The sequence below is a fragment of the Podarcis erhardii genome (genome assembly GCF_964252035.2).
Source record: "Podarcis erhardii genome assembly, chromosome: 12".
NCBI classification, from domain to species: Eukaryota; Metazoa; Chordata; class Lepidosauria; order Squamata; family Lacertidae; genus Podarcis; species Podarcis erhardii.
The window spans coordinates 8287650-8315469 of NC_138513.1; the positions used below are offsets into that span (position 1 = coordinate 8287650).

Consider the following 27820-nt stretch of genomic DNA (forward strand, 5'->3'; position numbering starts at 1 on the left):
TAATTAACACAATTCTATATGCAGTTTTAGGGACACGGGTGGCACTGTAGGTTAAACCACAGAGCCTAGGGCTTGCCAATCAGAAGGTCGGTGGTTCGAATCCCCGCGACGGGGTGAGCTCCCATTGCTGGGTCCCCTGCTCCTGCCAACCTAGCAGTTTGAAAGCACACCAGTGCAAGTAGATAAATAGGTACCGCTCTGGTGGGAAGGTAAACGGCGTTTCTGTGCGCTGCTCTGGTTCGCCAGAAGCAGCTTAGTCATGCTGGCCACATGACCCGGAAGCTGTACGCTGGCTCCCTCGGCCAATAAAGTGAGATGAGCACTGCAACCCCAGAGTTGGTCACGACTGGACCTAATGGTCAGGGGTCCCTTTACTTATATGCAGTTTAGACTAATGTACATATTTTTTCAAGCATATGCATTTTTGTACGCTATTTTCACAAATACCTTCATTTAATGCACCTTTTTCCTGAATAATTGCATTTTTGCATGTTTTGGTTTGAGAACTGCATCACAAAAATCACATAAGTGCAAATTTCAAAGACTAGCTGTGTTTGGTTTCTGAAAGTGCTAATCTGATACATTCAGCTGTAAATGTGTTGTGAGTCGAATTTCTCCTCCACCCCTAGTGCCTGCTGTGCTGGACTGGGCCCTTTTCTTCCTCTCTTGGTGCATTTACTTGGTCAGATTTGAGTGAGGAATAATTACGAACACACGCCCCAGGAAAATCAAGTCATTTTATTTTTAGTAGATTTAGCCACACTTAAACCATGGCTTACGGACAGTAAAACTTAGCATTATTACCAGCTGACGATATGCTCTAGAGTGCAGAAGGAAATTCAGCCCCTATAAGACATGTATTAAGTAGTTTTAATACCCCAGTACAAATACATCAAGCGGGAAGGATGATAATAGCTCGTAGGTTCATTCTGTGGGAACACATTATGAGACAATAGCCTCGTTTTCAAGCCAATGGACTTGGCGAAACTTCTTTGAAGTTAATGGGCCCTATGATGGTGGGCTAATCAGAGCATCAGGACTGAATGTGAAGGGAAGGCACCTTGAGGCAAGGGTCAAATGAAGTTTCCCCATCCTTGATCTCTGCGAATACACCTAGGTAGTCGCTCCATCCCCCACCCTCCTTCCTGTTTTTATTTTAAACTCTTGCTCAGGACTGGTTCATGCAGTGGTGGGCTACACAGCGAGACATTGAACTGTGGCACACATGCAGTAGACTAGGTTGCTGAGGGCTATTGTCAAAACTTGCCCAAGCTCAGAGACAGCACCATGGGGCCCATAGCTGAGCTCTAGCACAGGCAGATCAGAATTCAGATTCTGGAGAGGCAAACAATGGTCCACAGACACAGAATGTGGCCCAGGTGGGCTGGTGGTTAGTTCTGGATCAGAGTGCAAAACGAGGCAGAAGTCAGAGGAGAGGCTACTTGCCACAATGGCTATGCTCTACCTTCGCTGATGAGAGACATGGTCTTCTGAATACCATTTGCCAGGAATTGCAGGTGTCTAGGCAACACGTTAGGGATGCGGGTGGCGCTGTGGGTTAAACCACAGAGCCTAGGACCTGCCGATCAGAAGGTTGGCGGTTCGAATCCCCGCGATGGGGTGAGCTCCCGTTGTTCGGTCCCAGCTCCTGCCAACCTAGCAGTTCGAAAGCACATCAGAGGGCAAGTAGATAAATAGGTACCGCTCCAGCGGGAAGGTAAACGGCCTTTCCGTGCACTGCTCTGGTTCTCCAGAAGCGGCTTAGTCATGCTGGCCACATGACCCGGAAACTGTATGCCGGCTCCCTTGGCCAATAAAGTGAGATGAGCGCCGCAACCCCAGTCGGTAAAGACTGGACCTAATGGTCAGGGGTCCCTTTACCTTTACCTTAGGCAACACATTCTCTTTTGCAACACGGGTTGTTTGGATACTAGGAATTGCAGGTGGGCAGAGTGCTGTTGTATTCAACAGGCATCTGGATGGCCACTGTGAGAACAGGGTGCTGGACTATACAAGTGCCTTTGGACTGATCCAGTAGGCTCATCTTCTGTTCTTATGGCATTGGTTAGAATGAGGAGCTGGCTCACAGCCTGGTCATGGAGGTTGGCTGATAGCATTTGGGCTGTTTCTGAAGCCTAGAGGGTGGCCTTGACCCTACAGAGCTTGGTAGTCTGCTTGGTTTGCTGAGTGCCCAGAGTGTTGGCATTGTAGGAAATAAGGTTCCAAAACCAGGGTTTTGGGGACCTGTGATTCAAGACACATACCCTCAAGTACCTGAAGGAATGCATGTGTACATTTGTAGCCATGCATGCCCAACTGCTTCAACGGGGACCCAAGTATGTTGCACATTCAGATACGAATACATATGCCCTGCATCACCACTCACTCTGCTTCCTTAAAAAAACCTTCTGTTTTGGCATTTTGTCCTGGCAGCAGAGCAGAATTGCTGGCAGCAGCTGCTGCTTCACTGCAACAGGTGGAGAAAGTGCAACTCCCTATGTCCAAGCAAGGAGTTGAAGTGTCATTTTCAGGGGCAAACTAGATGTGACATTTGTTGTTGTTGTTGTTGTTGTTGTTGTTGTTGTTGTTGTTGTTGTTGTTGTTGTTGTTGTATTGCATTTATATCCAAGGAGCTAATGGTAGCATATATGGTTCTCCCACACCTTCCCATGTTCTCCTTGCAATAACCCTGTGAGGCAGATTAGGCTGAGTGACAGTGACTGGTCACCCAGCCAGCTTCATGGCTAAGGGGTTTTTTGAACCCTCTTCTCCCTAGTAATTGTCCGTTATGCCTAACTATTACACGCTGGCTCTCAATCCTTCTATCAGCAACCAGATGCCTCTCCTCATTTCCTGAACTGGAGCAATGGGGATGGCTTTTTGGGGGGCGGGTGGAACAGTGATCCAAAGCAGGACTTCAGCAAAAGGTTAAATTCCTCGCCCCTTCTCATAGTCCCACCTAGATCAGGAGCTCTTTTATAAAACGCCATTTGTGGAATTTCTAATCTCATGAATAAAGTCATGTCTCATTTGTCCTTCATTCAGTCTGAGCTCAGTTTGGGTTCCTTTGGCCTCTGCAAGACAGAAAACACTGAGGAAACAGATCTGCTGTTTTCTTGACACATATACAACTGGAGAGAGCAGGTGCTTTATAATCTGCATTCTTTTCAGTGAAGCTAAAGGAAAAGAAAAGAAGCTTAGGTTAAACATCCTAGACTCTAGAACAGCAGTTCTCAACCTGTGGGTCCCCAGATGTTGTTGGACTACAACTCCCATCATCCCTAGCTAGCAAGGCCAGAGCTCAGGGATGATGGGATTTGTGGTCCCACAACATCTGGGGACCCACAGGTTGAGAACGGCTGCTCTAGAAGCACAAGCTTTCTTAGATTTGCAACTCACCATTCATGCTGAGTCATGGTAATAACCTCACGTTTTTCTAAACGCCCAACTGCTGCCATCAGTGGGTCTCAAAGAGAATTGCGCTTTGTTGCCCTGGGACATCCAAGAGCCCAAAGGTCTCTTTAGTCCAGCATCCTGCTCTCACACTGACCAGCTAGATGCTTCTGGGAAGCCTGAAAGCACTCCTTCCTATTTGTGATTCCCAGCAACTGATGATGATGATGATGATGATGATGATGATAATAATACCTTTATTGTCATTGTACAATGAAATTAAACGAGCCCCCCCCCCAACACTCAATCTCTTATTGTGTCTTGTGTCCCTGCACATAGTGAGTAGCCATGGATAGCTTTGCCCTCCAAATGTTTATGTGTCCAAGCTTTTTGTACCTTGTCTTGTTACCCGAATGAGCTTTCTTTGACGTGTTCAGAAGGCAACAGGAGAGAAGGGAGAGAGAAGGCTAGGCGTTGCGTGGCCTGGTGGATCCTTTTGCACCCCCACCCCGCTTAACCCGCATGCTTGTGTCTTGAATGTGTGCATGTCCCTTTTCCCACAGCGTTCCTCATTTGGAAATTCAAGTCTTAAAATCTCACATGTGTGCCATGCAGTGTATTCGCAGTAGTTCTGGGTTGGCACAGAGGGACATTGAACAAGGACCAAATGTGTGGGGTTGCATTCGCCACACACACAGCCAGCACAAAAGATTTCATTTTGGCCAGTATTTGAACAGGAGCTGCTTTCTTAATACAGTGGTACCTCAGGTTACAAACACTTCAGGTTACAGACTCCGGTAAGCCGGAAGTAGTACCTCGGGTTAAGAACTTTACCTCAGGATAAGAACAGAAATCGTGCGGCGGCAGCGGGAGGCCCTATTAGCTAAAGTGGTACCTCAGGTTAAGAACGGTTTCAGGTTAAGAACGGACCTCCGGAACGAATTAAGTTCGTAACCAGAGGTACCACTGTACTTTTAATTTGAATAATGTAAATTGGGTCAACAAAAATGCCGCAGACATCACAGAAACGCACAAGCAGGCACAAAATATAAGCAGCTCTTAAATGAAATGTTTCTGGACATTAGACATACAAGCCCAAAGTATTTTATCCACTGGTTTTCATGTGAAAAAGGTTGGCAGATATAAACATATCCACATGCATAGATCTCACTCATAACCAGCACAGGCTACACTGCTGTTGAGCACAAAATGTTCTACTACTCTTGCTTTCCAGGCTGCCATGAAGGCTATTTCTTCCTCGAGCCAGGAATACAGTGACTGATTTATGATGAAGGAACAGCCATGAATGACAAACGACAATGAATCTTTACGATTAATTGTTCACATCCCTCCCCTGCTCTTCTTTAACTTTTTTTCTAAAACAGTTGGGGGTTTTTTACATTAAGCTTTTTATTAATGCAAAATCGAAAAGTACAGAGAGACTATAATCAGAGTTGCAAAACATAAAAGCAGTACAGAGATTGTATTTTCCAAATAGATAAGGGAGCAGATATTGTAGAAAAATAAAAGCAAAGCACATAATGAAAGCCAAACTGCGATTTGGAGTTTTGCATATCTGAATTCGGCACATACGAAATGAAGTGCCACCAAACACTCTTAGAAAGGCAGTCTACTATAATTGTGCACATCTTTTCCCTGCCCTCCTTTCGAAAGGAAACCAGAGGAGAATACAACAGTGACAGAGCCTAAGGCTAATTAGGGAGAGGCCATGACTCAGTGGCAGAGTGCATGCTTTGCCCGATTTAATCTCTGGCACCTCCAGACAGTGAGATCTCGCTGGAAGCTGCCACTTCTCCATGCTTCCATGGCGTCTGTAGGGGCACCGCCCTGTGAGATTCTGCTGCCCAAGGTGGCTGCCTCAGTCCACCTGATGGGCCGGCCAACCCTGTTATCAGCACAACGCAGATGTGCACTCTCATGGATGATATTGTCTATTTTATGTGAGCTTAAGTGCTCCTGGCATGCCCCGCAGAGGACCTTACGGTCCACAAATGACAACACTTTGGAGGTCCCAAGTCGCAAGGTGGTTAGATTGGTCTCAACTAAGGCCAGGGCCTTTTCAGTACTGGCCCCGACTTGGTGGAACACTCTATCACAAGAGACTAGGGACCTGCGGGACTTGACATCTTTCCGCAGGGCCTGCAAGACAGAGCTGTTCCGCCTGGCCTTTGGTTTGGACTCAGTCTGACCCTTATGTCCCCCCCCCCTATGGTTTTGATCTATGGGCTACTTTTAAAATGAGGCTGCATTTTAAATTGTATTTTAACCTGCATTTTAATTGGGGTTTTTTCCCCCTTCTATTATGTTTTTATTGTAATTTTACTGGTGTTAGCCGCCCTGAGCCTGGCTCTGGCCGGGGAGGGCGGGGTATAAATAATGTTTTTTATTTTTATTATTATTTATTATTACTGCGCACCCCAGTCACACCTTGACCGCATTCCTGACACACGGTCCAGTTCTCTGCAGGATAGTCAATGACCACATCTCCCCTGTTTCCATAGAAATCCTTTGTCCCACAGCAGTCCCTCCTGTTTCCTTCCAGAGATAAGCAGCACAACTTTATACAGCAGACATTGTATTAGAACGTACTAAACGAGAGGAAGCCAGTGTATAATAATAATAATAATAATAATAATAATAATTTATTTGTATCCTGCCCATCTGATTGGGTTGCCCCAGCAAATTATTACATTGCAAGTGTCAGTACTAATGTTCTATACCAACAGAACACATGGGAACTTGAGACTCTCCAGATGCTGTTGAGACTACAAATCCCATCACCCCAACCGTTGACCTGTGGGTGATGGGATTTGGAGTCCAGCAACATTTGGATGGCCACATTTTCCCCCCCCCTTACAAAAGAAGAGTGTTTGTTCACAATTAAAACAAATGACTGCCCTATCCTTGATTTCTAAAATACATTTTTTAAAAAGTCATCATCATTAGTATTTTTTTCAATGCACTAGAACAAATTGCCTTCCTCTGATGTATAGAGTCTTGTGATCCTCCTTCTATTCTTCTCCTTTACAGACACTGCAAATACTAATGGTGAAATCAATGTTATATTATGGGCTTGTCAGAAAGTCAGACACTGGCCTGTTAGACGACAAGAAGTGACGTTTCCCATAATTTAATCCACACATGACTCAAAATGTTATCCCCTCCCCAGTTCACTTTGTCTCAGTTTCCAAAATGTAAGCAGAAGGGGAGGAAGGTTAAGTCAGGAGCTCTCGGAAAAGCAGGAGGCGGCAAATTCAGAGAAAGCCACAAAGGGTAGACCAATTATTGCACTCCTCTACTTCAGTCTTGACAAAGAGTTGGCAGTGTCTGTGATAATGCCAGATTTATAGAAGACTTCCCAAGCCTTTAATATGTCTCAGTAAGATGGAAACAGTCCAACAAAAGTTTGCCATGGCTGAACCAAGCACAGTTTTAAATCAAGAGAACTTAAGTTAATGCATCTAAGCTCCATTCTGTTGCTGGATCGTGACTTCCCTTTTGCTGGATTGGGCCCCAGTGTAATGCTCTGCATGCATGTAAACCCTTTGTACTGTACATATGGTGGTTCAAAATATTGAGTGATGTGTCCGTAATTTGATGGCCATATTGTCCGTTGGAATGCATGTTGCCATTATACTATTTCCTGCCAGGGACGATACTATGTGTTTGCTACATAATTCATTTTTGCTGCTTCAGAACCATATTGCAAATGTGACTTTTCTTCCCTTGATGGTATTATCTTGATTGATCTATGTCGTATTTGGTCCCAAACCTTTCCAAAAGTCAATCAGCATCATTCTCCCTGACATCATTGGGCTTTGGGCCGGATCGTACATTATCATATCCTTAATTGTACAGTATTATTTTGCATGCCCGATTAAACATGTTGTGTTGCTTATGGTCCTCTTTACAGTCCATGAAAAAATGTAGATTTTTGTAGATAATAAGATGCGGGAGGTGGCAATATACTGTATACAGTGGTGCCTCGCAAGACGAAATTAATTCGTTCCGCAAGTTTTTTCTTCTTGCGAGTTTTTCGTCTTGCGAAGCACGGTTTCCCATAGGAATGCATTGAAAATCAATCAATGCGTTCCTATGGAAACCGCCTTCAGACCAGGTCCGGGGACAGTCTGTCCCCCAACCTCTTCTGAAGGCTGGGGGAGGGGGACAAGGGCTTTTCTTCCCACCGCCAGCCTTCAGAAGGCTGTTCTGAAGGCTGGCGGTGGGAAGAAAAGCCCTTCTCCCCACCTCCCACCCCGCAAGCTCCGGGGACAGGAGGGCTTTGCTGCCGACCGCCAGCATTTTAAAAGCCCCCGGGACAGCGGAGGTCTTCTGAAGGCAGGCGGTGGGCGAAAGTCTTTGCTCCCCCCCGCCTGCCTTCAAAAGCCGTCTGGGATAGCGGAGAAACGCGCCGTGCTTCTCCGCTATCCCGGGAAGGCAGGCGGCGGGGGGGGGGGAGCAAAGACTTTTGCCCCCCACCGGCCTTCAGAAGAGGTCCAGGACCTCTTCTGAAGGCCGGCGGTGGGCGAAAGTCTTTGCTCCCGACGACCAGCATTTTAAAAGCGGTCCGGGATAGCGGGAAAGCGCAGCTATCCCAGACCGCTTTTAAAATGCTGGCGGTGGGGAGCAAAGCCTTTCGGCCCCCGCCGGCCTTCCTGGACCTCTTCTGAAGGCCGGGGGGGGGGCGAAAGGCTTTGCTCCCCACCGCCAGCATTTAAAAGAGGTCCCTGGAGATTTCCCTATGGGCTTTCTTCTTGCGAAGCAAGCCCATAGGGAAATTTGTCTTGCGGAACGACTCAAAAACGGAAAACTCTTTCGTCTTGCGAGTTTTTCGTTTTGCGAGGCGTTCGTCTTGCGAGGCACCACTGTACTGGGGAAATGAAATCAAGGGTTAAATAGTGGCAGACCCAGTTGGCCCACTTACAGGATGGCAATCCAACTCTAAATTAGGACTGGAGGGACAGAGATGCATCCCTTTCCCCCATCTTGCATTTCAATATGTGAAATAGAAGCTGGTGACTAATTCGTTCCTCTTACAAAAGGGGGGAAAGATTGTGCAAATCAGCACCATGGATGCCTCACATATTGCTTTAAATCAGCCCTCCCCATCCTGGTGCATTCCAGAAGTTTTGAACTACAATTCTCATCACCCCTTTCCATTGGCTATGCTGGCTGGGGGCTGATGGGAATTGAAGTCCAGCAATGTTTTGAGGGTTGTGGAAGGCTGTTTTAGGTGCAAGGTGTGTATAGGGGGTCTGTCCCTCTGCCACAGGACTTGGAACACTGACTGGGTAGAATGTATATGCCGTGGCTATTATCACGAGCCTTCTAGCATGTCTTTGTTTTCTACTCAGTGGTGTCTTGGCCTCCAGCCCAGATTATATTTAACTTTTAGATCGAGAGTCATTGATATGGTGAAGTTGGACTACAGGTCCCAGCATCCCTGGCCATTGGTCAATATGGCTGGGGCCAATGGGAGTGGGAGTTCCAACATTATCTGTAGGGAGCCATGCTGGCTATCCCTGTGGAAGACCTTTGAGGAACAATACTGTCCCAGTTGAAGATTATGTTAAGGTTTGGATTATGAGTCTTGCCTTCAGCCACAATGAACTAGTTTAAGCAGTTATTTAAATTGGGCTGCTTATGATGGTAGTGCACCATTATGGACTTATACCATTTCATTAATTAGTCTAAAAAACACCTGGAGGGTGGCTGCTCCATCTTAGACCTTTGAGGATCAATGCTACGCAGCCCACTACTAACCAGGAGGTAGCTGACAATAAATATTTTTTTTAAATAGCCAATCTGTCCAAAGGACTTGTGAATCCTATACATGTCCACTTAGAAGTAAGTCTGATTGAGTTCAATAGGATTTACTCCCAAGTAAGTATGTATAGGGTTGCAGCTTCATAACAGTATATAAAGTAGCATGCTTCTGACTAGCTGAATAAACTAGGAAGCAGGCTTCATTTGGCACCAGCTGTAGCTAGCCTTGAACCAGAGGCTTCGCTATTGGTGTATCTGCTCCAGCTCAGCCAAACATTGTACGTATGGGTACTGTGGCTTGCATTCTGGCACTGCTGTCGGTCATTTTCCCCACTCAGCTGTAGGAAGCAGAACTCCTGTTGTGCTTCTGAATAATTTCTCGTTTCCTTGGAGCTGTTAAAAAGCATGGGTGTCCCTGGGTCAGGAGCTGGCAACTTGATTTTCCATCAGTCATCAAAAGCAGCCAACACATTGTACACTCAGTATTATGGGCATGGTGTTGCCTAGTCTTTACTAGGCTGTGTTCACTCAGTGACTTCATCATACATAGACAGTTTAGAGGATGTTCCTCAATTGAAGGATCCTAGATGAATCCATTGAAACGTATTCTACTAGTTTAACATTGTTCTTGCTAAAGACATTGAATGTCATTCTGCTTTTCTGTAAGAGTCCCAGCCAAACTCAGGATAGTGGGTGTAGAGTAGCAACTTTGGAGTTGTGGCTTAAACCAGAACCCCTGCAATAACTGTGTTCTTTCTTCTCATTCATCGAAGGTGGTGGTCAATGCTTTGGTAGGCGCCATCCCTTCTATCATGAACGTCCTGCTTGTCTGCCTTATCTTCTGGCTCATCTTCAGCATCATGGGAGTCAACTTGTTTTCTGGGAAGTTTGGGAAATGCATTAACAACACGATAGGTGATGACCCTATGAACCAAACATTGGTCAACAACAAGAGCGATTGCCAAAACTTGAATGAGACTGGAGAGCTATACTGGACAAAAGTGAGGGTCAACTTTGATAATGTTGGTGCAGGCTACCTGGCTCTGCTGCAAGTGGTAAGTTCACTACTACTTATACATGTTGTTATTAGGCAGTCACACTGACCAAAGGAATCTTAAGTCAATGTATTTATTTAGTAATAAATTCATTTATACACCCCTTCTAATTTAAACACCCCCCCCCCCCGCACAGAGTGGTTCACAAATGGTCAAATGTATAACACAGCAAAGCAAAACCGTAAGACCATCTTCAGCCTTAACAGAGTAGCAAGTCAATAATCGTGTAGACTGTTCAATGAACCAGGCACTCCCAAGCCTATTTGGTAATAACCATAGGCAAGTCCAGGGCATTAGAGAAGAGGTACGTTTTTAGCACTCAATGAAGCTGGAGAAGACATTATGACTGGAACATTATGATCTGTAGATGATTGAATGATTGAATCAATTTGCATAAATTTGCCTTTTGGGGAGGGCAACCCGATAGTTCTGAAGCAGGGATGGAGAACTTGTAGCCCTCCAAGGGTTGTTGAAGTCCCATGAGCTTCAACCAACATGGCCAGTGGTCAGGGATGGAAGCAGCTGTTATCCAGCAACATCTGGATTCTCCACCCCATCCTTACTGGAATGCCTTTTCTAAGAACATGTATGGCACTTGAAGCTTAGATAGACAGATAGATCTGTTGGCCAATTAATTGGAGGAATCCATTTAGCCAGTCGAAACAGTTTGAACTGATTAATCTAACCAATGAACTGTCTAAATCTTCCATGTTGTTATGCCAGTATGCCTGTTATTGGGGTAGGGTTGCACATCAATTAATTTAAGGAATTTATAAGCTACCCTTCAACACAAACAATACAATAACAGTTAATAAACTTCAAACAGGAAGCAACAGCATTGATCCGATAAAGGAGTCTGAATCATAAAACAGTGTGGAAAATAGGATGTCCAGGGTAGAGTTCAGACAAATCTGATCCAAGAAACAGTGGGTTAGAATAGCTTGAGTAAAAATCTTTTGAAGGGTCTTTCTCATACCTCCACTGCAGCCCCCCAGTTGATTCCCGAGATCTGAGGGACCCTCTGGAACAGCATGAGTTGTACATAGGAAGCGCCTTCATACAGAGTCAGGCTGTTGGCTTACACTGAGTGGTAGTGGCTCTCCAGGATTTCAGGCAAGGGTCTCTATCCCAGCCAGACCTGGAGATGCTAGGGTTGAACCTGGGACCTTCTGCAGGCAAAGCATGAGCTACATCCCTTCCCCAAAGAAAGACTGCAGAGGGAGGTGGAAATCAGCAGAGAGAAGGGGGGGAGGACGGGCTCGTGTGAGTGGTTGCTCTTCATAGATGACATCCCACAATGAAATAGCTTTCCAGTGGGTGCAAGAGGTTGCAGTGGTCAGGGAAAGTCGTGTAACTAAATTTCCACTTGCACTACTACAGATCCAGACATTTCTCCCCTCAATCAAGTTCTCTAAATCAATAACCAGCCAGATGCCCCTGGGAAAGATGGAGATAGCCAATTCCTGTTATGTGTCCCCATCAGCAGGAACTGAGAGCTATACCACTGCTGATCATAGAATCATAGAGTTGGAAGGGACCACAAGGGCCATCGAGTCATGGAGGTTTGGTTTCTCTAATTTAGCTAATGGTTGTAGATAGACTCCTCCACGGTGCCTTTATCTAACCCCTTTAAGGATGAGGAAAAGGCCTTCTCAGCTAGCGACCTTCAGCACACAGGAATCGGCCTTGTATCATATCTGTCCATTGTTCCACCTGGCTCAGATGTTCTGGAGTACAACTCCCATCAGATAGGTTGGAGAGCACATGAGACAGAGCCTTCTTGGTGGTGGTCCTGCTTGGTGGTGGCTCGGGAAACCCAGCTAGATGGGCAAGGTATAAATAATAAAGTTGTTGTTGTTATGGAACTAACTCTCTTCCATTTAATATTCACTCAGCCTCTTCAGGCATTCAAGAGAGTCTTAAAATATTTTTACTATTGCATAAGACAGTTTAGCATATCAGAATCAGGCACCTATTTCTCCGTATCCGCAAAATGCTTCATATTCTGCTTATTTAAGCTTCTGTTGTTTTTATCCCTCTTTGTATGCCACTGTGCCATGATGGCTCGGCCCTGGAAAGCAACTAGAAAATATCTGGTATTAATAAATAAAGAGTTCATGAGTACAGTCAGACAGTGGTCCAGGACTGAGATGGTTAATCAGGGTCAGGAGAAAAGTGGTGCAAGTCGTTTCTTAATTTGGTGGAGGGAAGGTGGTTTAAGGCAAATATGTCACCACCTGTTCTGCTACCAGTTCAACAGCTTTGCTCTTATATGACCTTTGCACTCTTCAGAGAACACCGAGCAAAGAATGTTGATGAGCCTATGCTGGAAGCTGTTGTGCCCTTCCAGACATCTCTGAGCATTCAGATCACATCCTGACTTACCTCCTACTTTGTTAGCCAATGTTAAGCCAGTGTCCCCCAGTTTGGGCATAATGGGGCACTCTGGCTTAATGCAGACCAGAAGTTGGTGCAGAAGTTGGTGTGTAATGGGAGAAATGGAAGAGAGGGTGAGGGAAGATGACTCAAGGAGCAGGACTCAGCTTCTATACTTATTCCTGGTTTATGAATCCAGAAATGATGAGTCAATCCAGGCCTGAATGTGTGTAGTAGGGGAGTTCCTACTTTGAGAAGAGAGAATTAGATTGGAGGCCCCCGCCTTCACTGCTCACACCTGGTGAACCAGATGCGCTTATTAGCTTGCATGTTGAAGACTGCAGAGCAAATATATCCCTGCTTTTTCCTGTTTCTACCCTGAAAGCAAAGCTTGCAAATGTGTGGCTTTTTATACGGATAGAAACAGTCTCTTTTGGGGGAAAAAAAGGGAGCATTGTGTGCTGTGTTGCAGTTTCTAACTTTCCGCTAAATTTACTAGGGCATTTCATAGATCGATGTCATGACGCACCAAATATTTCTAGACTCTGCACAATTTGAGAGCCAACCTTTTTGTTTGTTTTTCCCTACTTGCAATTAGTAATATTCAGACAGGGGACTTAAAATAGCAAAGAGCACTCTAAAGCGAAAGAGGAAGCAAAATTTGACACATGAATTTGGGAGGGCCTGCGATGGATCACCGTTTTGTGTCCCCATTAGTACTAGATGGAATTGTGGGGGGCACAGGCCTTTTTGATAGGGAGCAATCTACCCCCTGGCATTGAGTCTAATGCATGCTATCACTGCAATCCTTATCACTTATCACACAACCATAGAATTGTAGGGTTGGAAGGGGACCATAAGGGCATCTAGTCCCAAGTAGGAATTGCAGCTAAATAATCACTGCCAGGTGGCCATCCAAGCTCTGTTTATAAACCTCAACTGAAGCAGTCTGCCACTACCTACGGCAGTCCATACCACTGTTGAACAGCTCCTACCGTCATAAGGTTTTTCCTAATGTTTAGTTGGAAGCTCTACTTATACTGTATAAAGGCAAGTCTCACTAAACTCAGCAGGACTTACTTCCAAGTAAACATGCTCAGGATACAGTGGTCTGTGTCTTTTGAACATGCTCCAGCCTCACCAAGGCAGCGTACACACAGTAGTTTGTTAAGCAGGTTGGGAGTTGTAGTTCTATAAAAGGCAAACTACGGTTCCCAGGACTCTTTGGGGGAAGTCATGTGCTTCAAATGTCCTTTAAATACATGGCGTGTTTGTAGGCTAAGTGAGGAATGGCTGTTCTTTGTATCTGTGATACAGCACTGCAGGCTGAGTATAACCTTGCACCTGTTATTCAGGCCTGATCCTGCTTCTCCCTTGATGGTCACCATGCCACTAAGTTCTTCTCTATATGATTCCCCCCCCTTTTTTTTGTAGCCCCTGTGCAATGACATATCCCTTGCTCGCCTGCCCACTTTGCAGGATGCAGAAAGGATGGAGAGATTGGAAAGAGCATTTTGGGTTCAGCCCTCCCAGTTCATTCAACTTCCTTGGGAAACGTTGGCTTTCTTTCTTCTTCATCCTCCAAGGAGACAGGGTTGCTTCGAAAGTGTGTGGGTGATGATGCCTAATGAAATTCCAGAAGTCAGAGAGGGGGCTGAGCAGGATTTCCTGTGGACATATGAAGCTGCCTTATGCTGACGCAGACCATTGGCTGGGACATGTAGCCCAGTACTGTGTGCTCAAACTGGCAGCTGCTTAGGCATATAGGTCTTGCTTAGCTCTGCTGCTTGAAGATCATTTTATTCAAGGGGGGAGGGCTTCTTAAGACCGGGGATTGCTTTCCCCCAAGAGGAGCCTCTTGGGGGCCCTGTGCTGGTGGCAGGCGAAGGCCAGAGGCAAAAGCAGACAGAGGAATAGATGTGACTCTTGCCTTTATACAGTATAATCTTGCAAAAATCAGAGGCTTTTGCAAAAGCATTTGAGCAGGGCTGGTAAGGGTGTGGCACAGGGAGTCGAGGTGCTGTCTGGAAAGAGTGCTAAGGGCCAGATAGAAAAGCCTAGGGGGGCACGTTCAGGCTGTGGGCCCAAAGCTCCCCACCCCTGCTTTAATGAAGGGACCAGAGGTTGAGCTGGGAGCTACAGCCTCTCTGTTAGGCAAGAGACAAGACCAGACTGCAGCGCATAGGAGCAAGAAACTATTCCCCATTGCACTGGGACAGACATACTGTATTTTTTGCACCACAACACTCACTTTTTTCCTCCTGGAAAGTAAGGGGAAATGTCTGTGCGTGTTATGGAGGAAATGCCTATGGGTGGCATGCCTACGGATTTGCCTCCTCTAAAAACTACGTGCGTGTTATGGTCGGGTGCGTGTTATAGAGCGAAAAATACGGTAGTTCCATACCATACTATTTCTCAGCTTTCCCAAACAATGTTATTGGCATTGGAGGTAAAGTTCACAAGAGCTGAGCTTGCTGTATCAAAGTTATAGATAGCTGAGATCTAAGGTTTTGCAACCAGCTTTGGTAAGTGGTGATGATAACATAGTAGACAAGGTGGGTTGTTTGTTTCCTATACAGGCAGGTACAACCACCAGCCCCATGGGGTGATTTATGCTTGCCCACTCCCATAGCTGGCCCATTGGCCTCCTGGGCCAAAGCATAACTTGACCCCTTTCAGGCACAAACTTGAGGTCACTGCCTTCCTCGGTTGCTTATCTGGTCTTGTTTTGTTTTAGTTTGATTCAGAGTTAGCCACAGTCAGATGGCACATGCCTTCTATGCAATAGCCTAATCATCAGCTGTAAGCGAGACCCCAAGATGAATTTATCAGCAGTTAATTCTCATCCCAACACACACACACACACACACACACACACCAGCCCATAACTAATTTCAATAGCAGACAGTATTTTAGCTGGACCTATGCCATGCAGAACAATATCACACAACACTCCCATAAAGATCTTACCACCTTCAGATCTGGTCTGTAAGTGGTTACTAATTCCCCCATAATTTTATTTCCCTCCCAGTTACGTTTCCCACCCCTGCCTTTCACGATATCACCACTTCTTTGCAGAAGTGTCTTGCGAAGGATTCCAGAACCCTAACTGAGCTCTGGATTATCTTACTACTAGGCTCCTCAGGAGTTGGGGGGGGGGAGAGAAGGGGAGGGGAGCTGGATGGGACAAAACAGCTTTATAATTGACAGCTCTGCCATCCAACAATGCCTTATTACCATCCAGATCAGCTCATGAACTGCAATTGTGAAGTTCAGAAATTGTCGGGTTCTTTCTTTTTCCAATGCTAAATGCCCTGTTTATAGTCCAGCTGGAATCTTGGCCAAATCATGCCCCCAGATGGGAATGCCATGCGGAGATGGAAGATTGCTTTGCCAATGGGAGAGAGCTGTGAAGAAAGATTAGAGCAATTTGGAGAGTGAGTGCTCCACAGAGCAGGCAGTTCAGCCTCTTTCTCCTCCTCCTAACCTCTTTTGGGCAAAAGAGTCGGCTTTTAAGTGGAAAGGGACTAGAAGAGGCTCAGGTAGCCACCCGCAGGATTATGGAAACATTGGGAAGCAACTATTCAACCACCTGCAAAAGGGATCAATAGTACAGGATTAAATCATCATTTGTTTCAGTGAAACAAGCTGCTGTATCGCCTCAGGCCTCTCAACCCTCCTTTTTCATATTATGAATGTCGGTTCCAAAAAGCACACTCAGGTTTTACTGAGGGAGGCTGGTGCATTAGAGGAAATGAGGCAATGCAGCTCCAACCTCAGCCAGCTTTCACGTGTCCTGCCTTCTCACTTACATCCAGTCCAGGGGGTGTCACTACCTGTCACCTTCCTTCTCCTCCTTAGTTTCAGTGTTTCCCCTTGTGCAACTCAGCAGGGATGGGGGGATGGATGACAAAACTAGGACTGGTTGGCTCTGCTTGTCATTGGCTCTAGCGCCCCCTACTGTTGGCCTCCCAGCCCTCTCACCTACCAATACCAGTGGACATCAGCCACACAGGTAGGAAGTATGTGTGCCATTACAAACCAGGGTGCTACTTAGGGCAAAGCGGACTGCCTCTCCTGTTTCCTCCCTTCTCCCTATCACACACAGACCAGTGCTTCAGATCACACGTGATTACCCCAGAGTTCATCCCACTGTCACCCCACCTGGTCCCAGCAAGCACAGTGCTGCCTCTGACCCACGCCATGGCTATTCAGTGGGGCAGTGAGAAGAGGACGGCAGCCTTCTGTGAACTTTCTTCAGCTAACTTGTCTTAGGATCTAAGCCGCTGCCTGTTAAGTTAAAAGCTTGCTTTCAGTCATTAAACAAGCGTCCCCCATAATAGAAGGCAACCTGCTCAATAGCTAACTCTGTTCCTTTACATAAGCCAAATTTCATGGGGTGGTTTGGTTTTTCTTATTGTACTAACAGTGAAAAATATTTTCCCCCACATAATAGTGCAAATAAGGTACAAAGCTATAAAGTAACCATTAACGCAAATGCATATTATGATTGTCTTAATTATATGCATTGCTTTTCTTTTTCCTAGGCAACTTTTAAAGGTTGGATGGAAATTATGTATGCTGCGGTGGATTCACGAGAGGTGGGCTGCTCAGATAAAGGACTTTTGTCTACTAACGTCTTGCATTATTTTATGTCTTTGTATGGTGTTTGAACCAGTGTCTCCTGCTTGCCGGTAATGTACACAATCTACTGGGAAGTTCTCCTGCAAAGCCCCCATCAAAATAAATGGGAGCTGCACAGAAAAGCCAAGGTGACTCATTCTGAGCACCCTACATTGTACTAAAATGGGAGCTTCATGAGTGATGCCCATTGATTAGGCTTGTGCAGAAGATGTTTCCAGTGAATCATTCTCACTTCTGCTCATGTTTTAGCATCAATTTGGACTTTTCTTCTTATACAAATTTTTTTTGATGATGTGTGTTATTTAGTTTACTACTTAATCATGCTTTAATTGGCAACTAGAAACACCAAAGTCCCTCCCTTGATAATGGATAAAAAGATCTTGCAAAAATATAGTGAGCCTTGAAATTTGGACTGTTTTAGCATTAACTCCTTTTTTAACAGAAGAGACACATTAAATAAAATTAGCTCCATTGGAAGAAATAGCCATCAGGCTAACATAATTAAAACTCAGTTCACACAACAAATGTGCATACACTCATCATGTGGAGATAGTAGTGCCCACTGGCTCAGGCCCTCCACCAACTCCCAACTGAAGGTCGAGACATTCATCATGAGCAAATGCTGGCATCTGAAAATAAGTTTTTTAAGGAATTCTTTTCAGATGTCGTAGGCTATGCAGCAGGTGAGGCTTAGTATCCACCTAGCAGCCAAATAATTTCTCTGAGCTGCATAGAATGCGTTGTGCATTTCAAAGGAGGAAACACACACCTTGGTTTTAGTTTAGGATGCCAGTGGACATTCATCACCCTTTCTTTGTTTTCTCCATGTTTCTTTTCTTTTCTTTTTTCTTTTTTTTTTTTTTTTTTGCAGCGTGAGGAGCAGCCCGTCTGGGAATATAACTTGTACATGTACCTCTACTTTGTGATCTTTATCATCTTTGGCTCCTTCTTCACTCTGAATCTCTTCATCGGTGTTATCATTGACAATTTCAACCAGCAAAAGAAAAAGATAAGTAACACCTTGTCGACCAGGCAGCCGTGAGTTGTGGAAGGGGACAGGGATGTCCATAGCTCAGTGGTGGACCACAGACTTTGCCCAATATCCAATCCCTGCCATCTCTAGTTGGAAGCATCAGGTAGCAGGTAGACCTCCGCCTGAAAGACACAAGGCCAATGACCCATCTAGTCCAGCATCCCCTTCTTACATTGGCCAACCAGATGCCCATTATGAGAAGCCTGAAAGCAGGACCTGAGTGAGCAATGGTACAAGACTGCCAGGACAGTGATTGGGTAGGGTTCCCCACCCCCCTTGTGATCTGGTTAATTCTTAGAGGCCAGAGTAGTTGTCCATCCAGCCCATGATGGTCTACTTCAACCAGCCATGGCTCTCCAGAGTCTCCTTCTTCTCCTTGATCCTTCCAGCTAGAGATACCAGAGATTGAACCTGAGGGCACCTTCTGTGTCCAATGCAAGTGTTCTGCCATTGAGCTGTGGGCTTCTCCCTATCACCTGTTTTCATTCAACTGCTGGTCAGTATGTTGTGATGCACCTATTCCCGAACAAAACACTCAGAAGGGAAAAGACAAAGTCAGTGAGCAGTATCTCCTGAAGTTTGCACAAATGACCAAAGAGGACCACAAAAAAAAGGAAAGGAAAGAGGTTATATAAGTACTTCCATTGTGCAAAACAGTAACAATGAAAGGATGGAGGAAATGCAATCAAGCACTCAGCTATTTGTATGTAGCTATTCCAGAATTGAAATAAACATGGAAATCTTATGGCCAGTACATAGTCCAAGCCATACTACCCTAAGCTCCTTGGAGAACAGGTGGCATAAAAATGCAATAAATAAATCACTGCTGAGAAACAATGAATTCTAATCTGGTTCTGAAAAATGCTGGCCCAATAATCCGTATCAGTTCCTCCTCTTAGGATGGAGGAATGAATCTGTCAGTTTTGGTTTCTCTCCCTTTCTGTTTTCCAGTCTAAAATGCAGTTCACCAAATTTCCCATATGTTTGCAATTTCCATACCGCCCCCGTCAAGTCCTCATGAAAATTCATCAGCATTTTACCATTCATTTCTCCTAATGTGGGGCGTATGGGGTGTTAGGGGAGGGGTAGTAGGTCTGGTGGGGGACACATCCTTCCTTCTGTGGTCTACCCTGCACTTAGAGAAGAAAAACCCTTATCTTAAACCTCTTCTGCCTTGTGGGATGTATTCAGGAGAAGAAAAGGCTAAGGAGTAAACCCAATACAAATCCAGAGTGGAGTCCCTAAGATGCTTAGATGGCGTCTTCTGTATCTCCTTCTGGCATTTCCTACAGCCAAGCTGGTGTCAAACATCTTGCTCTGCTTTCCTTTGGACCACACCAACACGGCCGAGAGGGGGGTCTTGTCATCTGGGCAGCCCAGGTCCTCCATACACACTGCCTAGGCTTGTGCTTCAGAGCAGCCTCTTCAGTGCTGCTGATGCAGCAGTTTGACTTCACCCCAGAGGCACAAACCATTTTCTCTTGCCAGATAGATGCCAGCAACAATCTCCTAATGTGCATATTTTGTATTCAATTTAGCCTTCCGGCAATATTTCCCTTAATACAATGCGTTTTTGTATATTATTTTCACCAATAATGTGCATTTTTATGTGCACTTCCTTCTCATACACCCATTTTTGGGGCTGGAGAACTGCATTTCAAAATTTAGAGAAGTTTCTTGAAGGAGAGCTGTGCTTGAGTTTATGTATTGCTCTGGGAAGTGCGATTTAGTCACAGACTAACCCCTCTGGTGATATTTCTCGTGGAATTTCATGGTCATCCGCTGGCTGATAACTGATAAGGCAGACAGCACTTCTTCAATTCCATGGAGCTGTTGAATTTTGGTAGGATCAATATCTCAGTAAAAATGATTAACAAACTTTCTTTGGGATACCTACGCACAGTTTTAATTCTTACTGAGATATAATTAGATAGCTTAATGATTGCTACCAGGAATGGAGGGGAAGGAAGGGAAGGAAATGGAGACCTTCAGTCATTAAAAAAGATTTTGCTTTCCACAAACAGCCATTTCTGCCATCCAAATTAATGTTAGTTTTATCTCCCTATACTTAGGTGGACAAGACATCTTTATGACGGAGGAACAGAAAAAATATTACAATGCCATGAAAAAACTGGGATCCAAGAAACCCCAAAAACCCATCCCACGGCCAGTGGTGAGGCATTCTGTGGATTTCTTTAGTTGATACCAACTTACCCCTTCAAAAAAATGTCCACCAGAATTGTATCCATTGTAGTTATTTATATATTACACATATTTTTACACAAGCATTCTGTCATATTTCTAGAGAGGTTTATAGCACCAATCAGAAAAAAAAATAGTTTGTAAATTGAGCTCTATTAAAATATTTTGGAGTTTTCCCATTGACTTGAATGGAAAGTGTTTGGGATAGGGCATTCTGTCAGCCAAAAACATGGTGCTATTCTTCCATTCCAAAGAATGCTTTGGACCAACACTGCGGTCCCCCTCTGAGGGTCTTCTGGTGGTTCCCTCACTGCAAGACGCGAAGGTACAGGGAACCAGGCAGAGGGCCTTCTCGTTAGTGGCGCCCTCCCACCAGATGTCAAGGAAATAAATAACTACCTGACTTTTAGAAGACATCTGAAGGCAGCCTTGTTTAGGGAAGTTTTTAATGTTAAATGTTTTATATGTGCTGTGGGCCGCCCAGAGTGGCTGGGGTATAACTATTATTATTTTATTATTATTTTCAAATTGCATGATAGGGTTGTCCACCCTGTGACTTGCCACCTCTGGGGCCAACAACTGCTTCAACCAACAAATATTTGAGGCAGCTGCTAGGACCACAGTCCTCCTGACCACTGCCACACTTTCATATGGTACTGTGCAAGTGTGAACACTTACAGGAGCTGGTGACAAGGAGGGATGGTGCTGCAGACCTGGCCTCCTGGCAGGGGCACCACTACCATGTACCAGTACAGAGAGCGGGTGGGGAAAAAACACCAGCAGAAGCACTGAACTGGCTCCACCAGGGCTCCTGAACTGCCTGATGTCGCTGCCACTCAACCCTGACCCTGCACAGTCCCTAGACTTGCCAGTTATACTGTTGTCAGGAGCCCACCACTGTGTGCCTAGGTGCCCCTCCCTGCCAGCCACTGCTGAACACCCAAACTGCATAAAAGTTCCATTTCAGGCCCAAATAGGTGCAAACATATGGCACTATCTGAGTTGGCTGCTTTGATCTATTGCAGTAGTTTGCATAAGCTCATCCCCAGTGCCCCGTACCCTATAAAAAAGCCTTATTCAGAGTAGTGGTTTGCACGACTCACTAATAATGACACAATAAAATTCAAAACAGTATCAAAATCCAATCAAAACTATTCAGTTTAACTGATGAGCTTGATTCAGGGATACTAGCTTTTCGAAGTCTGATAGTCATTTGTACCTCCAGCACCGCCTGCCCCCCCCCCGCCACTCCCTTATCTCTTGGAAACCCCCTAGGTAACCCCCCCCCCAAGCCATACCACTCATTTTGGGAACCACTGATCTAACGTGTCTTTCTAATATCTTCCAGAACAAGTATCAAGGCTTCATTTTTGATGCCGTCTTGAATCAAGCCTTTGATGTCTGCATCATGCTCCTCATCTGCCTCAACATGGTCACCATGATGGTGGAAACGGATGACCAGAGCCCAGAAAAAGTGAACATCCTTTACAAAATCAACATGGTCTTTGTTGCCATCTTCACTGCAGAGTGCATCTTGAAAATGGTGGCTCTGCGGCACTACTATTTCACCAACGGGTGGAACATTTTTGATTTTGTCGTCGTAATTCTATCAATAGTGGGTAAGTCAAACCCTCAACAGATACAGAATTTGGAGTGGTGGATTTGCCTAGATCCACGTGGCCTGATTGGCTTCAGGGGTAAACCACATGTGAATATTTCTTGGGAGCAGTGACACACTGGAGCATGCTGACTCGTCTTTGGCCTACTCCAGTGTGTCTGCAGCACATCTTTATAGCAGTTCATGGCCTCTGGGCTGAACCCATGATGCAGAAGGCCCACCTGTGCTGTTGGTTTCCTCTGCAGCGTTTTAGATCTTAACAGGATGAATGTAAGGGAGCCATGAGCTATTAGTCATGCTGGCTATACGCTGCCTCCAGGATCAGAAGCAGTATGCTGGGAAAGAACAGTGGGCGGGGGCTATGCTTAAGCCCTGCTTATGGCCTGGCCACTGTAGGAAGGAGGATGCTGGCTTAAATAGACCCTTGGTCTGATCCAGCAGGACTCATCTTGGGTTTATGAACAAGCCTCCTGGTATCCAAAGGCCAACGTGTTGAGATGCCCCTGCATGTGTGTATCAGGGCCCCGCAAAGGAAGGAAAGAAGGCATGCAAGAGCTCAACTGAGCTCTGTGTGGATCCTTACTCGCATACTCAGTTGAGCTTCAGCAGGAATGTCCCATGCCCTTAATTGGTAAACCTGAGGTGCTACTTTCAACCAAAACGCCATAACCTTTGCTAGTTCACTAACTGGTTATTCCCTTTCCCCCCAAGGCTCTGTACTTTCTGACATCATCCAGAAATACTTCTTCTCCCCTACCCTCTTCAGAGTCATTCGCTTGGCTCGGATTGGCCGGATCCTGAGACTTATAAGAGGGGCCAAAGGAATCCGAACTCTTCTCTTTGCCTTAATGATGTCCCTCCCTGCGTTGTTCAACATCGGCCTCCTGCTTTTCCTGGTCATGTTCATTTACGCCATTTTCGGCATGGCCAACTTTGCCTACGTTAAGCAAGAGCACGGGATCGACGACATGTTCAACTTCCAGACGTTTCCCAACAGCATGCTCTGTCTCTTCCAAATCACTACATCCGCCGGCTGGGATGGTCTTCTCAGCCCCATTTTGAACACCGGGCCGCCATATTGTGATCCAAGCCATATCAATACAAATGGCTCGAGGGGAAACTGTGGCAGCCCCGCAGTGGGAATTCTGTTCTTTGTTACTTATATCATTATATCCTTTCTCATTGTTGTAAACATGTACATAGCTATTATTTTAGAGAACTTCAGTGTCGCTACTGAAGAGAGCACAGAGCCTCTAAGCGAGGACGACTTTGATATGTTTTATGAAATATGGGAGAAATTTGACCCTGAAGCCACTCAGTTTATTGAGTACGCCGCGCTTTCCAACTTCGCGGACGCTCTGTCAGAACCTTTACGCATTGCGAAACCAAATAAGATCAAGCTCATAGCTATGGACCTGCCCATGGTGAGTGGGGACAGGATCCATTGCTTAGATATTTTGTTTGCTTTCACCAAAAGAGTGCTGGGGGAGTCTGGGGAGATGGACGCCCTCAAGATACAGATGGAGGAGAAATTCATGGCTGCCAACCCCTCGAAGATTTCTTACGAACCCATCACAACCACGCTCAGGCGGAAACAGGAAGAAATTTCTGCCATCGTCATTCAGAGAGCCTACAGGAGCCATCTCTTCCAACGCTCCCTCAAGCAGGCCTCCTTCCTATACCGCCAAAAAGCCTGCCACCTAGGGGAAGACGCTCCCGAGAGGGAAGGCCTCATCGCGTTCATGATGAGCGAGAACTACGGGAGGCCGATAAACAAGTCAGAAACTCTGTCCACCACCTCCTTCCCTCCTTCCTACGACAGCGTCACCAGGGGCACCAGCGACAACTTCCAGCTAAGGTTGACCGACTCTAGCAAAAGCGACGAGCATCTAGACGATCAGCTGTCGCCCGACAGAGACAAAGAGTCGATGGTTTAAAAATATATATATTGAGTTTTTCATTTAGGACACTTTAAGAATATTGTTTACAGAATGTAACCACACAACAGTTGAAGCAGCCTTGTTAAACATTAGTTGCAAAGGACGCAGGAAGGGAGGTCAGCCCTGAACCAGGGTATGTTAAGGCGTTGGCAGACGTCTAACCTTTGACCCTTCTCTTTCCAACTTTGCTCAATGTTTATATTTCTATATGCACAGGGAGGGGGCGGGGCGGGGGCCGGGGGGGTTCCAGCACAAGGTCCTGGGGCTGTCCTAGCAGTGGTGTGTTTATGGAGACGCTAGACTGTAACACAGTAAGTACTTTATAACTATACACAGATAAAAACCTGACCGCATACTTTTCATTTTAAGGTCTTACTTATATTAGTGCGTTTACTTACGGCAATGTATGACCTTGCATTCTATAATAAGAGAGTGAGGGCGAAGAGAGAGAGAGAGAGAGAGAGAGAGAGGGAGAGGGAGAGAGAGAGAGATGGGCGGAGGAATCACGTAGCTCCCGTAGCAGCAATGTAACACTTATTGTATATGTTGTGAATGGTCTTTCATAAATTTATTATATTTGATATTTTTTTACTTAAAATATATATAAATATATATATATATAAATATAAATATAAAATTGTCTCCTTTTCCACGGAGATGGATGATGCTAACGCTCTACGTGATGAACTAGGAACCAGAGATGCCGCCCGCCCCCCCCCAAAAAAAAATGACGGGAGTTGCTTGCCGAGAAAATTAGGTTGCAAGGCAAAATACTGAGTCAGCAACATTTCTAACCTTGTATTACCACAGAGACACCCGCCTGGAATCATCAGCCGCTTCCTGGCAGTTGATAACCAAGGGAGCACAGAAGGAAGGAAGTGACGTCAGATAAAGCAAGACATGGGTTGCATTTTATTTTTATTTTTGTTCTATCCTGCAGGATATTAGACACTAATGGATTCTGCTTGTAAACCTGCCAATAAAAGCACTATTTTTTTACCATGCTTCAAGAATCTGCTTTGCTTCCAGCAAGGGATCTGCTCCGACTCCTTTTCTGTATATATAAAAAAGGCTCCTGGCTTTTGAAAGTTGTCCCCCTCGCCCCCCCCCAAAAAAAACGCAGCACCATGTGGCCCAGATGCTGTCAAAGTGACCGGCTGCTGGGATCTGTTTTCACCGATAATTCCGTTTCAAGCTGAACAAGTTTCAAGTTCATCAGCATTAAATAGTGTTGTTTTTATGAGACCAGACTGGTTAAGTGATGTGGAAGAACTGCTATTGACAGCATAAGAGGAGAATTGCCTAAGGAGGTTAAACAAAGGGTTCCTCAACGGCACAACAGAGGCAGGCTCTCCCCACGTTAAGGAAGTACCATATGAGATTCCCCCGAGTGTAACGAAACAACATCTGGCAATTTTGAGGGCAAAACACCTAATTATAAGGCTGATCCCTGCCCTCGACCCACTTCGCTGAAATTTGATCACTGCGGTTCATTCTAGACATGGTGATACGTGGTGTGATAACTGGGTGCTCAACTGTCTGATGCTGCCTGCTTCTCGTGCTTCTCCATCTTGTCTGAAATGAACCAAGTGCTTCTAAATATAGCATGCAGTTATGTAATTGTGATGACTTTGTGAAAAAGATTAGAACAATTAATCAAGGATAAGAACATTCACAGCAGGGACAGGGGAGCTATGGCTCTCCAGATGTTGGACTGTGATTCCCATCACCCCTGGCAAAAACTCCAGCACTAAACATTGCCTTAATTCCTTAACTGAGGCGCCACCACAGAGGAGGTCCTGTCTTATGTTGCCCAGAACTGGATTAAGACCTTTAGAGCCCAAAGCAAACGTTTTGTTGCCATCACATACATCTAATTCAAATATATATAATAATAACCTGTAACATAAATTGTTAGGGTGGTGCTGTGGGTTAAACCACAGAGTCTAGGGCTTGCTGATCAGAAGGTTGGCGGTCTGAATCCCCGCGACAGGGTGAGCTCCCATTGCTCGGTCCCTGCTCCTGCCAACCTAGCAGTTCGAAAGCACGTTAAAGTGCAAGTAGATAAATAGGTACCGCTCCGGCGGGAAGGTAAACGGCGTTTCCGTGCGCTGCTCTGCTTCGCCAGAAGCGGCTTAGTCATGCTGGCCACATGACCTGGAAGCTGTACGCCGGCTCCCTCGGCCAATAAAGCGAGATGAGCACCGCAACCCCAGAGTCGGCCACGACTGGACCTAATGGTCAGGGGTCCCTTTACCTTTAACATAAATTGTTATTTTTAAAAGGAAACAAAACCTACAGTACGATGGAAAATGATGTTTCATTTTCTGTACTTCCACTTTAGTTATTTTTTTTAAAAAAATCTACTTTTCCTGATTGCAAAGTTTTTGATCAGATCCTCAAAACTAATCTTACATAACACATCTGCTTCTATACTTAGTAGAGATAAGGCATCCATCCTGCTTTGTTACACAGTTGTTCTGTTGGGATTTTTAATATACTCGAACAGAGAAAATGAATGTGGCCAGTAATTTGAAAAATCCAACAATGGGAAATTTATGCGGTGCCCCCCTTCCCTTGATGCCGTAAGCATGTGCTTATTTTGCTTAATCCAGCCCTGATGTCACAACTCAAAGCGTTTCCTCCAGACCTACAAGACAAAGGGTCTCCTAGAACCTGGCAGGCTAATACTGGGAGAGGCATTCTGTAGAACAGAAAACAAAACATCATTTGCTGTTCAAAACACATATTCGTGAGCCCTATTCATGCATGACTTGTGTAGGGCCTTGCCATTTCAACAAAGACACAGGACCACACCTTTAGCCCTGCTCCCAACATGGTTGCATTCTGCAACAGCCCATCCAATGTGAAATTCCAACACCTGAATAGGGGCTCTGCACAATTGGGCCATGTTGGGTCATTGGGTTCCACTCAGCATAAGGCAGTTTCAGATCGTCCAACTGCAAAAACAGGATTGTAACAGAGGCTACAATATGTAGGGCACAAAATACCTGCTGTAAAAAAATAATGCTACTAAAAACTGCTGTATGCCGTTCATTTGCCTTTTCTGCAGCTGTTTGCAAACTTTGCCACCTTCAGGATAAATGAGTCACAGCCATAGCACTGGATGAGAAGGAGAGCCTAAGACATCTTTGCTGCCTGAGGTGGAACAGCAAATGATGCCTTTCCCCAGTCCCCAAGCCAAGGTGCTTGGTGCCCATAGGCCAAGGCACAGTCAAGTGAGACAAACAATCCCAGAAGCACCTCTTTCCACTCCCTGGCAGTAAAAACACAGTCATAATAAATTAAAAAACTAACTGTTCTGCCCTTTCATGTCACCCAAAATTAGCTGCCTGAGATAGTTGCCACACTTATCCTAAAATGGACCAGCCCTGTTGCCTAGACAACCAGGTGGCCCTATCACTTCCCCTGCGGTGATCCAACTCATGGCACTGACTGGGAAGAGAGCAAGGGGCCTCATGGGTGTCTAGGCAATGAAATGATGCACTCCCTTTCTCCTGTGAACTCTGGCACTTTTGGGCAAAAAACCCACAGCACAACCATATTGAGGAAAGTGAGACAAACTTCACAGCTCCCAATAGGGCTGTGAAACTTCTATTTTGGCTAATCATAAGCTGATACCGCAGAACCGCAGACCCTGTTTTGCATCCAGGAAATGAAGGTTTGATTACATCCTTTTTATGAACTGGATACCTTCAGAAGAGGACGCTTTTCTGGTGCCAAATGGCCTGGCTGTCCCAAAAGCTGCAGC

The 27820-nt window shown here is 45.5% G+C and overlaps 1 protein-coding gene and 1 long non-coding RNA gene across 8 annotated transcripts in view; one reads left to right on the forward strand and one right to left on the reverse strand.

The window, feature by feature from the left end:
• Positions 1 to 25052, forward strand: part of LOC309325870 (sodium channel protein type 5 subunit alpha-like) — a 214569-nt gene extending 189517 nt beyond the window's left edge. For all 7 annotated transcript variants that reach the window (XM_081834160.1, XM_081834161.1, XM_081834162.1 and 4 more), the window contains 6 exons: positions 9954 to 10235; positions 17159 to 17212; positions 18127 to 18268; positions 20361 to 20461; positions 21839 to 22109; positions 22820 to 25052. In XM_081834160.1, the coding sequence (XP_081690286.1) occupies positions 9954 to 10235; positions 17159 to 17212; positions 18127 to 18268; positions 20361 to 20461; positions 21839 to 22109; positions 22820 to 24045 (2076 nt within the window). In that variant the 3' untranslated portion in view covers positions 24046 to 25052. The remainder of the gene's footprint in view (positions 1 to 9953; positions 10236 to 17158; positions 17213 to 18126; positions 18269 to 20360; positions 20462 to 21838; positions 22110 to 22819) is intronic.
• Positions 1 to 27820, reverse strand: part of LOC309326135 — a 98306-nt gene that overhangs the window by 12247 nt on the left and 58239 nt on the right. The window lies entirely within an intron of this gene.